The 12653-nt window shown below is 37.9% G+C and overlaps 1 protein-coding gene across 1 annotated transcript in view; it reads right to left on the bottom strand.

Annotated features, from left to right (window-relative positions):
- LOC123457249 (vomeronasal type-2 receptor 116-like) overlaps positions 1–12314 on the bottom strand; it is a 42064-nt gene extending 29750 nt beyond the window's left edge. Inside the window, exons 1-2 of the mRNA XM_045141216.1 lie at positions 12232–12314; positions 8980–9069 (exon numbers count right to left, since the gene is read on the bottom strand). Coding sequence (XP_044997151.1) covers positions 8980–9069; positions 12232–12314 — 173 coding nt within the window. The remainder of the gene's footprint in view (positions 1–8979; positions 9070–12231) is intronic.
- Between the last annotated feature and the right edge of the window lie 339 nt (positions 12315–12653).

The raw sequence follows: 12653 nt of genomic DNA, 5'->3' as shown, positions 1-12653 counted from the left end.
TCCACTTTCTCTCTTTTTCTCTGCCTCTTTCTCATTGTCTTTCTCTCTCTCTCAAATATATAAATAAAAATAAAAAAAGATTAAAGTGTGTGTAGTCCTGACAATGAAAAGCAAAGCAGAATTAATAATATATTTCACTGAAGGGAATATGAGTGCAATGTCCAAATGACTATCAATAAACACTAGTGAGAACATGAGGAAAAAGTAAAATATTATACATTTTTTATGTAATTAGTTCATGTCACTGTCAGTAACTATATTATGACTACAACTAAAGTAAAAAGAAAATTATTTGAGGCAACTGTGTCACTACAGAGTATAAACATACAGTAAATAAAGTCAGCACACATCAAAAGCACCGGCAGCTCATAGCTAGGTAAAGCAGTACGCATTTGCACTTATGTTCACATGAATGGTTGACTAAAACATAGTGCATATACTTAACATTTTCTCTTTAGAAATGAATAGGAATACATTCCTGTCATATGCAGAAAGATTGAGTCAATACCTCAGAGGCTAAATCAATGAGTCAGACACAAAAGCACAGGTTTTCAAGTTTCTTCCTGAATACTGAAAGTGGGATATTAATACTATGTAATCAGACAGCAGTAGAAGTTCCATAAAGCCAGGATCACAGTACAACAGAGACAGAGAAGAGATGCAGGGTAAGAAGGAGAAGTCGTGGATATGTACCGTCATATTCAACACACGTATATACACAAAGTCTCAATGAATCACAATACTATAAAAATAAATGTGTCACCTAATGTAGATATTAGGCAAAAAGAAGCATATGAATGAATACAATTATTTCCATGACTGATGGCACATTTATGTATGGAATATTTATAGTAAAAATGTCCTGTATTTCTATTGAAGTTATAGGAAGTTGACTATAAACATCAGAAAAGTTTGAATTATGATTGATAGTCCACTTTATTTTATATAAAAATACATCACAAATTATGTCATAGTGATAGTTTGTTAAGAACAACTGTAGACCACTGCTTAATTTTAATTTTTCATTAGGAATATTAAGAATACATATAATTTTTATAAATATTACTTATTTTGTTGCAATTGCAGAAGTTCCAAGTGGAGAGAGAGAGAAAGAGTGACGGTTCTACACACACACACACACACACACACACACACACACACACACACAGAAGCAGAGATAGAGTGAGAGAGAATGACTGTGTCAGGTCCTCTGGCTACTGCAAACAAATCTCACTTGCATGTGCTTCTTTGTGCACATGACTTTAAATGAGTACAGGGGAATTCAACTCGGGCTGGTAGACTTTGCAAGAAAGCACCATCACTCACTGAGCCAACTCCCCAGTCACAGATATTTGGACATAATCACCTCTCTTTACATTCTCTTTCTCCCTTCAACTGACCCTTTAAGATTCCAACTAACCACTCTTCTATTTCCATGTCTTTGTGTGTATTTGTGTATGTGACACTTGAGTTTTACTAGAGTTGCTTGCATCAGCACACATGTGGGTTAATATAGGAGCATGGGCAAGTTACCACTGGGTATATCACTGAAGAAGTATCACCCTTTGTGTACTCAATACACACATATCTCAAGTAACATTTTTTAAAATAAAAAAATTCAAAATTTAAAAAGTTATTTGAGTGTCTGGAGTGATGGCTCAGTGAATAAAGCACTCACTGCTGAAGCTCGGGTACATTGCTCTGGTCCCCAGACCCTATGTTGTAAGCCAGAAGCTGTGGCAGGCTTCTGTAGTTCCACCACACTGAGGCTGAAGCAATATATGAGACAGAGACAAGAGAACATTTTGGAAGGTGAAGGCAAGCAGGGCACAAAAAGCATTAGCATGAGCAAATATACAATCACACATGCACCAATAATAATGAAAATTTAATCAAAATTCTAAGGTGTAATTACACAAACAAGTTAGAAATATAAAGCAAAAATAAGTGAGAAGCAAAGCAATCAACAATCAGCATTTCTCAGATTTTCAGGAAAAGATTAAATTTAGATACGGAAATTGTTAGAATTTATTTGTAGTTTTTCTGAAGCAAACATATTAATATGATATATATCAATGTGCACACCTAAAATTTCATGAATTTAAGCTATTATCTGCTAAAACACAATACTTGAGATAATCACTTAAAAAAGAAGAAAGGTTTTATTGGCCTTAGAGGCTGGAAGATTTCAATCCACAATTTGGGGTTTTGGTATCTAGTGCTTTTGTGAATGTAGAAGACCAGAGGATCATAGGGAAGTGGTGTACCAAAACACTCATGTCACTTTAGGGATGTAAAGAAGAAAATCATAGAAACATTGAAATTCCGCAATGTATGTTGGGAGGTCACTGCCTGCATGTGAAATTTCCCCAGTGCATCACTTCAGTATCTCACAAGCGTCCAGCATGTGACATAGTATCCAAACACTCACCACACAGGCTCTTAGAATATGACACTGTTAAACTACAGCCCTGCTTTAATGTTCCCAAATCATATCAAAAAAGCTACAATGTTCATTTACCAAACAAGTATTACAAAAAGTATAATAAAGTATTATTGAAGTTACCACGAGAGAAATTCATTTTACTTTGCTAGTGAAATTCTCAAGTGGAAATTCATCAGATGAGCAGGAACATAAAACATAATTTCTTGAATTGCATATAAATTTCCCATTAAATATACAAATGAAAGAACTAGGTGCAACTAATCATTGTCCATATAAGTGATTGCCTTTAAAATCACATCACTGTGTTGGTTAAAGATGTAACAAATGAAGCCTAGAGATTCAATGGCAGAAATATATGCAAACCATTTCTATATCTGATCTGGGAGAAAATACCTGTGGAGTGGATATGCTGAAGTATAAACAAAAGGAAAAGTGTGACCTTGTAACCATTGAAGACAGGAGCAAATAACATGTGACTGAGTCTGAGATAGTTTGTATCACAGACCCAAACCTAAAAAAATATTGAAAGACAGCATGTAAAATATTTTAGGAAAAAAACTGCAAATCTGATTCTTAAATAGATCAATGATTATCCTAAATTCTCCCATTAAATTCTCAAAATAGTGTTTTATGTAAAGCAAAGTTTACAATATTGGTTCATGATATTTATAATGGAAATAGAGATAAAAATGGTAAAATTCATCTGTTTTCACAGAATGTCCACAAATACTTAGACGTCAGGAGAAGGAAGCACAATACAAAAGGTTTCATTGTACCAGATTTCACACTATAGATTTCATACTACAGAGCCATGATAAGAAAAATGTGGCAGTCTCAGAAAAATAGACAAGGATACAATGTGATTTAAAGGAAGTGTCACAATATGAACCAGGCTCTTACATCCAATCAAATTGTACATAGGTCACCAAAATGTATATTGGAGAAAAGTTTTAGTTCTAATGAATATAGGGAAAAAGAATATTCACATGGTAAGGAATGGAGTAATACCACCAGACCACATTTCATACAAAAATTAACTCAAAAAGAATAAGGCACCTTGACATGAGGCAAGGGATTCTTGCTAGGATAAAACCATGGAAATTACTTCAACATATAGGTGTAGGTTTGGGATTTCTGGGAAACTATTCCAAGAATTCCAGGAATCTACAAGGTTTGATAAATGAGATTACATGAAAAATACAACCTTTCACACAGCACAAGAAACAAACTACACAAAATGCCCTACTAAGAGCAATTTGCAGCAATTAATGGAGAAGAATTCATACAGAGAATGTATTAAAATGCATCAATAAAACAGAAATGTATGAGTGAACCAAACAATAAATGGGTACATTGACCAGTCAGTCTGAATAGGAGAAGAGGTACACATGACCTGTAATTACAGAGCAAATGAATATAATACTTAATCATTAGGACAATATTTAACTAATGACCACTGAACTCCATCTAAACCAGTCAAGTAACCATGACACACACAAGCAAAGTACAAGAAAGTCTGTTGAGGACCCAGGAGGAATCCCTGACATTTCCTGCTGGGAATATAAGCCTCTATCAATATCAGTATCATCAATGATCCACCAAAATTTTTCTGATGGTGATACAAAGTTCTGTAAATGGTTATGCACAATGCACTTTAAACTCCTACAGTATCCAGCTCTACCTTCCTGTGCACATGCCTGAAGGGATCTAAGTCAACCCAGTATAGAGTCACCTGGTATTCAATTCCTGTCAGCACTTTGCCCAGCAGCCGTATTGTGGAATCGTAGTAACTGCTCACCCACAGACAAGCAGATGTGGAATGTGGGCACATGTACACAATGAAGCTTAGCTCATTCAGCATGAAGAACACAATGATGGTATTCACTCTAAAATGAGTGGATTTGGAAATTATTATACTATGCAAAGCGCTGCAGCTAAGTTCACATTGCTGACACAAAACACCCAACCAAAGCCAGCTTGTGGACCTCAATGCAGGCACTTTCAATAATTCTTCCTCACATTACTCATGGCCATTCCCCACCCCTAAAAAAAAAAAAAAAAAAAAAAAAAAACCCAAAACCAGGTTGCAAATACAAAGATCCTTTCTCTCAATTAATAATACCGCATAACCAAATACTAGACAGGCTGCCAATTTTGTTAATCCAGGAGAGAATAAAGCCAGACTCAGCGGCAGGACACTCTTTCAGCATTCATGCCTTTTACTTTTAATAGAGCCAGCATTTTTCTTGATGTCCCAATGGAGAACAGCTGGACTAGTGCCAATTGTTAAGATGTCTCGAACATTTGCAGCTGAACTGAGCTTTTCTCTTTGGCCCTAAGCTTTTATTTCTTTCTGTGCCATATCCATCTACTCAGACCAGTCCATTTCCATGCAACACAACCTTGAATAAATTCTCAGGGTATAGTCAATGAGAACATAGCAAGTATGTCATACATACTGTTTTTGTTCATTTGTTTGTTTAATTTTGGTTTTGGTTTTGCAAAGTAGGGTATCACTCTAACACAGGCTGACCTGGAATTCACTATGTAGTCTTAGGGTGGTCTTGAACTCACAACCTTCCTCCTACCTCTGCCTAACAGCGCAATGCATAACCCAGTATCTACAAAGTTTCTCCTCCCTTCATGAGCCAATCCTTGTACTCCATAGTTCTCACTACCTTCAGTTCTTTCATCTCTGAAAGTAATTGTCCATCAAACTGCATTCAACACTGCAAGGTATCTCTTAGACTAACGTTCCAACTCCTTCCAAATTCTTTCCACAAATGAGCCCCAAATATCATACAATGTATATGAATGCAAATAATGTAATGTAGTATTTAATAGGTGACACAATATAATCAAGCAAGGTACTTGGAGCAGAAGAAAAGTCCACTAGGGTTTTATGACAAAATCTAATGAAAGACATTACTGAGGTCTGGAGGGATGGCTTAACAGTTAAGGAGTTTGCCTGCAAAGCCTAAGGACCCAGGTTCCATTATGCAGGTCACACATTAGCCATATGCACAAGGTGGCACATGCATCTGGAGTTATTTGGAATGGCTGAAGGTCATGGTGTGTTCTTATCTCAATGTCTCTCTCCCTTTTTCCAAAAAAGATAATATAGGAGAGAGGCGGCTTTACATTCATGATGTATCTTACAGCTTATTATCTCCACCCCAAAATATAATGTGAACATAGTCAAAATGAATACACTATTAGAACATTAGATAATATCTTAAATTTACACAAGTTACATTTATCTATCTATCTATCTATCTATCTATCTATCTATCTATCTATCTATCTATCTATCTATCTACCTATTAATCTATCTATCCATCCATCCATCTACCTATTATCTATCTATCTACTTATCTACATCTTTATATGTATGTAAGATAATAGTTTATCAAAATACATAAACATGTTGATAAAATTTAACATCCATTTGTCATGGGATATTAGTATTATGGGAGGACATTTTGTCAACATTTCTTTCCTAAAACTAAAAACAATTAAAAATCAGTATATAAGAGATCATAGATATGAAAGGTAGGTGACCTTCAGTATCATCAAAGTCTAAGAGTAAAGACTGGGTAGTAGTTAAGTAAAAGAAGTCAGAAGTGAGATGGGTCAGAACAGTGGGAGGAGCATAGCTATCCAAAATCATGTACATGTATGAACCAAGAATAATAATATGTGTATGTAAGCTAGTTCGAGTGTAGTAAGAGTTAAGCTACATGGTAGACATGCTAGTTAGACTTATGTTATATTTGTGAAGTCAAATTATTTGAGGTAACCCAGGCCAAGAAAGCCAAATTGTCACATGTTTTCTCTCATATGTGAATCCTCATATGTGGAATAAAACTCAGTAACAGAGGTCAGTCGGCTGGAAAGAGGATATAAAAGGAATAGACTGGAAGGAGAGACTTTATAGGATGGTATAGTATAAATGTAAGCAGAAGAACAGACTAATGAGGTCGAAAAGTCCAAAGTGAGGTTAGTGGAAGAGATTGAGTGAAGGAAGGGAGAAGGGAGGGCTGATCCAAATCTAAGAGGTTATAAATAAGTCATATGGAAATGTACATTTTTGAACAATGGGACACTCAGAAGCCATAGATTGTTTCTTGAAAATTTTTGGTGCTAGTGATGGGATACCTTCCAGTGAGGTATTGGCCAGGGAGGTCCCTGATGCCCCCAAAACATTACAGGCCATTGCCTAGGCCCTTGGTGTCCCACCAGGAATAGATGGTAAGACCCTATTGCTGAAGACTGTGCATACTTGGGCTGCAAGGTCACTGAGAAGCCCTGCTGGAGCTGAGCTGAAAACCTCCTCCATGTAGACCAGCTGAAAGAAAGCTAGAAAAAAGTCATGCTTCATGAAGTTCAGTGAGAGAGAGAGAGAAATCACCAATGAAGATACTCAATAGTGGACACTGCATGCCTTAAATTTGGTGAGCCAGGCCAAATGATCCAGTGAGTTCAATAGTGGCACGTCTGCTATAGGAGCAACAAGCTACTCTCTAATTGGTCTGAAGGCCCACTCCATGGGAGGTAATGCATCGCTGACACTGAAAACCTACAACAGGGGTTACTCATGACCCCTAGGGGTGTGGTGGCTGGCTAAATGTGTTCACTGTGTTCACCAAACTGCCTTGCAAGCACTTCTGTTAATGTTCTTACCCATATATTAATGCTACTCTCACTTTTGGTTAGAAAATCTTCTCTTTTCAGATGCAATTACCTAGGGATAACTCAGAAGACACCATGGTGCTGAGAAGTAATGGAGGAGTGCTCAGTGCTGAAATATCTCTATCTTACCTTCCAAGGCTCAGGGTCCATTTCAGAAGAGGTGACAGAAAGAATGTAAAAGTCAAAGGAAGGGTAGAAATCCTTACAATGCACTCCTCCAGATACAAAATGGCTTGGATACACATGATCTCACAGTGCCTGACACTACCTACAGAAGTCCTTCACAACAGGTGGACAAGATGATGATCGTAATATAAAAGAGAGACTGATTGAGAGGGAAATGTGTATGATGGAGCGTGGAGTGTTAAAGGGGAAAGTGAGCAGAGGGAGGGAGTTACCATGGGTTATTTTCTACAGTTATGGAAGTTGTCAATAAAAAATAAATTAAATTAAAATAGAAGAGAGGGGCTGGAAGTCCCCAGATGGTTAGCTCATCTAGTGCCAGAAGATGCTACACGTGCTATTGGGGGAAAATGGCCAACAAGGACTCCAGTTCTACTCAGCAGCAAACTACCTGACGTGATGCTCACCCAAGTACAATAGTGGCACACAGGCATCATGGTTTACCAATTCCTCTTGGATTGGCTAACAGATCTGCTAAGTGGAAGTGAAACCCTAACTGCAACTGGAAAACAAGTCAGAATCAGATGTAAATAACAACTTTGTTCTCCAATTTCAAGCTCCAACAAATCTTGGACTACAAGAGGTCTTACACACCTATTAAATTCTCTCTAAACTAATAATGATTATCCTATTTATCCAGTGCTGACTTAACTGTCCATTGGAAAGTCTGCTTCTCTTTCTCAGATGGATGCAGAATCTGAGGATAGAGTCAGCCCAGGACACCTCATCAGGGCCCCAGCTTAAACCATAGAGTAATTGGGGAGATAAGCAAGAATGCTGCTTTCTTGGTGAATCTGGTATCAGCACAAGGGTGAAGGAGATAGACACAGATAACAATCAACTCCTACCAAACCAGAGATCCAGAGACACAGAGGCTCCAAAGATCTCATCACTGAAGTAGACCTAAAAATACCCCAATATGGTCCAGGGGAATTCAAGGAAAAGGGGGCAGAAAGATTGTTGGATCCACAAGTTGGGACATTGTACACAGAGACATTGCTTCTTCCCCATAACTGATTGCTACCCCCACAATTCATGACCCACAATACCCATGGGGGAAACTGGCATCCCCAAATAGGAGGGGCCCTTTGGAGGGGCATAGGCATGAGAGGAAGTATGGTACCAACATGTGCTATTTACACACTGAATATGTACATAGGTAATAAAAAATTAAAATTAATAGTAAAAATGAAAAAGTTAAATTTAGTATGTTTTGAAATAGACAAGTTTTGCTAAATTTGTTCATTAGGTAAAAGCTTGCTTCTTTCTTTTATGAAATAAGATCAAGAGACAAAAATTATTGAGAAAATTTTCTACATGACAAGGAACAGAGGCAGATATACCATATTACATAAGTGAGTTCTCTGTACAAATAAGAACTACTAATTGACCGATCCAATAGAACATGATGAAGGCAGATGTCACCTAACAGAGCTCTACTGCATTTGAAATGACATAGTCTAAGCAGGAGGAGGCCTAATGTCTTTGAGATGAACTGTGTAAACCACAATGTATTGAGCATATTATAAGCCAGGACCTTTATCTGTGTTAGCACCTTTAAATCTTGTAACAACCATAAGTACCACTGTTCTTACTTAAGAGATGAAGAAACACAGAGAAAGCTTTTCTTAAATATCTTATATTTAAAGCATCCTTACCCTTTGGAACTTTCATTTTTCTGGGAGAACTTTATTATATGAACAAATTGTAAATTGGGCCCCAAATTATCATCACAGTTGTAACCTGTCCTATGTAAGTTAACACAAACATTATTAACAGCTATAAAATTACATTCTGGAAAAATAATCATGCATCTTAGCCCCCTCTGATTGGTGAAATGTAGGCTAGCTGGAGCCTAGAGTATGTTATCCACTGAACATCTTATGTACTATTTTTCTTAGGATTCGATAAAAATCTCATTCACAAAAAAGGAGAGGGGATGGAGAGATGGCTTATCAGTTAAAGTACTTGCCAGCAAAACCAAAGGACCCAGATTCAATTCTTAGGACCCATGTAAGCCAGATGCACAAGGTGACACATGCATCTGGAATTCATTTACAGTGGCTGAAAGCACTGTTGCATTCATTTTCTATCTCTCCCTCCCCCTCTTTCTAAATCTCTCTCAAATAAAATAAATAAATATTTTTAAAAAGGAAACATTACATTATGACCTAAATAATATGAATAAGTCCTACAACAATACATTGATTCAAATTAAAGAAAAAATTGTCTAGACTCCATTCTAAAAACAAACAGTTTTGTCTCACACATGGTGGGGGTGTGAATAGCTACATCCTAGTACACTACAAAGCTACCTGCACAGTAGGGCCTGTTGCAGTCAGGTTTGCAATGCAGGCAGATATCACCTGACCAAGAGCAGCTTTTGGGAATAAATGGCTTATTTTTGCTTTCAGACTTGAGGGGATGTCCCATGATGGCAGGGAAAAGAATGGGATGAGAACAGGGTAGATATCTCACCCTAGCCAACATGAAGTGGACAACAGGAACAGGAAAGTATGCAAACACAGGCAAGGGGGACCTTGTTAAATGCCCAACAGCCTGCCCCCAAAAGTACACTGCCTCCAAGAAGTGCTGATTCCCAAATCTCCATCACGTGGTAACTTCACAATCAGAACACCTATGTTTTTGGAGGACACGTGAATCCAACCACTCCAGTGTCCTACACTTGACATGATCAGAAGCTATGAACAGGGACATACATAGATGGACCTGTGAGATCTCCTCTTGTCATCAGTGAACATGGTTACAGGATCCATGTTTGAAATCCCATAAAATCAGAACAGGGTAATATTTCCACCATTATGATATCTACTTATTTCTGGAATACTTGACAATTAGAAGTGCAATGAAATAGCAAGAGGGAGAACAAGAAAGGAGTTTTATTCACTTTCTAAGAACATGGAGCATGTGAGGTGCTGTGTGACCCACAGAGATGGGCAAGAGGCAAACAGGCATAACCGGCAATGCACTTACCAAGGAATTCTCAAAAGATGTAATTAATGCAGGAAAATGCTTTCCTTGGTTTAGTGTTCCTCTTATTCCTTATGAATTTAGGATGACTGAAACAAGCCTTGGGAGCCCTAGAATCCAGTGCTGAGAGGATGTGTCACCTGAATGTTAAAAGCCAGTATAATTGTAATTATATTCTTTCAGTCATAGTCAACATGCCCAGGGCACATGACTGGAAGAAGCAGTCACTGAGGCACGTTGGTCTCTAAGATGAAAGTGAGAGCAGGAGAGGATTTGGAGGCACCCCAGTCTCACTGCTAATGAACACAGAAAATATCTCTACCCAACATCCAGCATTATAAGGCAGTTGGGTCAAACTGAAATTACTCTGCTGTATTCAAAATCAAGATATGCACTCTGTTCAAATTCTAGAGATTTCCCTGATTTCGTTTACCACTAGAACCCTCACTTAGAATTTTGTTTTCATATCCCATTGTTAAATTTAGCTATGAATTTCTCTGACAATCTACCTAATATAGATGTCTGATCACTTGATATCCCTGTGTTCCAAATTCAACTAAATCAAGAAAGGATTGTTTGATCACCCATACCATCTTTCTCTAGAAATCCGCATTATACCAGAACCTCTCCTTATGCCTCTGTTAACTCTAACTAATTATTTTCAGACATGGGAATCTGAAATCTGCTCCTTTTCTCTCAATTTGCAATTGCCAATCATATATCCAGTACAGAGCACAATCTTTTTTTTTTTTAAATAGTAGAATTGTCTATAGCAGATATATCCCAGCTTAAACATAGTATTATTAGCAATGCTATTAAGTGTAAACAATGAGAATACTTATGCCAATGACAAGAGAATGGAGGCAAAAACATCCACTACTGAAAGGTCAGATTCTGCACCCCTGACATCACAAAACACTGCATCACCATCAGCATCACTGTGTGCACATTGGTCACAGTTTGAAAATACTTTTTATAAAATTACTGGAAAAGAAGGGAATATATAGTAAGAAAACCTAGAAATATAGAGGAGTAGACAAAATGCTGTATCAAACAATGTAAGATACAGACCTATTTCATAATTGCAAAGGTAACCTGTAGTGAAAAATACACCCCTGCTTGCAAATGTTAGTGGCCAGCACTGGAAGCCACTGCTGCTTTAGGATTTTTGACCAGGACAGCATTCAGTGCCTTCACTGACATCCCATTTATACCAGAAGGGCAAACACAGATTCACAATTGACTAAGTGCCAGCTTCTTTCATTAATTAGAATGTTTAGCAAATACCTGAAATTCATAAAATTCAAATTGGTGGCCATGCATATGTCACAGTGATGCACAATAACCTCACAGAGCATGAACTCCCTCAGTGGGTGGCGGTCTTGTACCTGTGTTTAATGTCAGATCCATAGGTCACAGAGCACACATGTCATTACGTGATGCTGCCACATCATTCTAATGAGTCACTAGGTATTTACCTGAGTGGTTTTCCCTTTCATGTGTGGCACAGAGGTAAATGACCCTTCTGAGGCCTTAGGAACTAATGCCAGTGAAGAAACACTGGAGACACAAAGGGACACCTGGCTGAAGCAGCTCACCCCTGAACACAGTCACTGAAACTATTTCTGAGAAGTTCACTGAGCACATGCCTTGGGGTTAGCAACAGAAGGAAACCTGTGAGGAAGCCAGGCAGAGAGGACTGTTTATTTCCACTCCTACCATTTTAGGTGAGGTGTGGAAAGAAACACAAAACACTGTGGCTCATTACAAGACCAAAATAATTTTTGGTCACATTATATGGATGTCATTGGAGGTAATATGACAGAAGACCTACAGTGTTAGCTAATCAGCCACATACAATTTATGCATCAACAGGTGATGATAACATACAGAAAATGAAGCAACTACAGGACACTTACTTTTCATTAAGAAGGTACATGAAAAATCCTTCTGGTATATGCTCTTTCTGTAAATAAATATCAAAAATGCAGTCATCCTGCATGCCTTCAAAAATGTGCTTTTGGGGATTTGTTCTCCAAAAGCACCTGCTTCCAGTGAAACTGCCAAATTGGTGTGGAAAGTTCAAGAGCAAAGAGAAAAAAAACAGGGAGAACCTCTTCTCCATGTCTTTCTGAGACATATACGTGACCAGAGGTAAGACATGTGCTGTCATGAAGATATTCACCATATATGAGATGTGTTCGTGCATGTCCAGGGGTGTCTGTTTTTTCTCTGTGTCTGAATGGAAAGGCCGCTCAACTTCCCATGTGACTTTCCACAAAGTTTGTTCTCTCTGGAGGAATATGAGACACTCTGCCCTGGGCATCTGCATCTGAGGTCC

Source organism: Jaculus jaculus, unplaced genomic scaffold (genome assembly GCF_020740685.1).
Source record: "Jaculus jaculus isolate mJacJac1 unplaced genomic scaffold, mJacJac1.mat.Y.cur mat_scaffold_140_1_98673_arrow_ctg1, whole genome shotgun sequence".
NCBI classification, from domain to species: Eukaryota; Metazoa; Chordata; class Mammalia; order Rodentia; family Dipodidae; genus Jaculus; species Jaculus jaculus.
The sequence above is the reverse complement of the archived record's forward strand: the minus strand, read 5'-3'. Positions and strand labels throughout refer to the sequence as shown.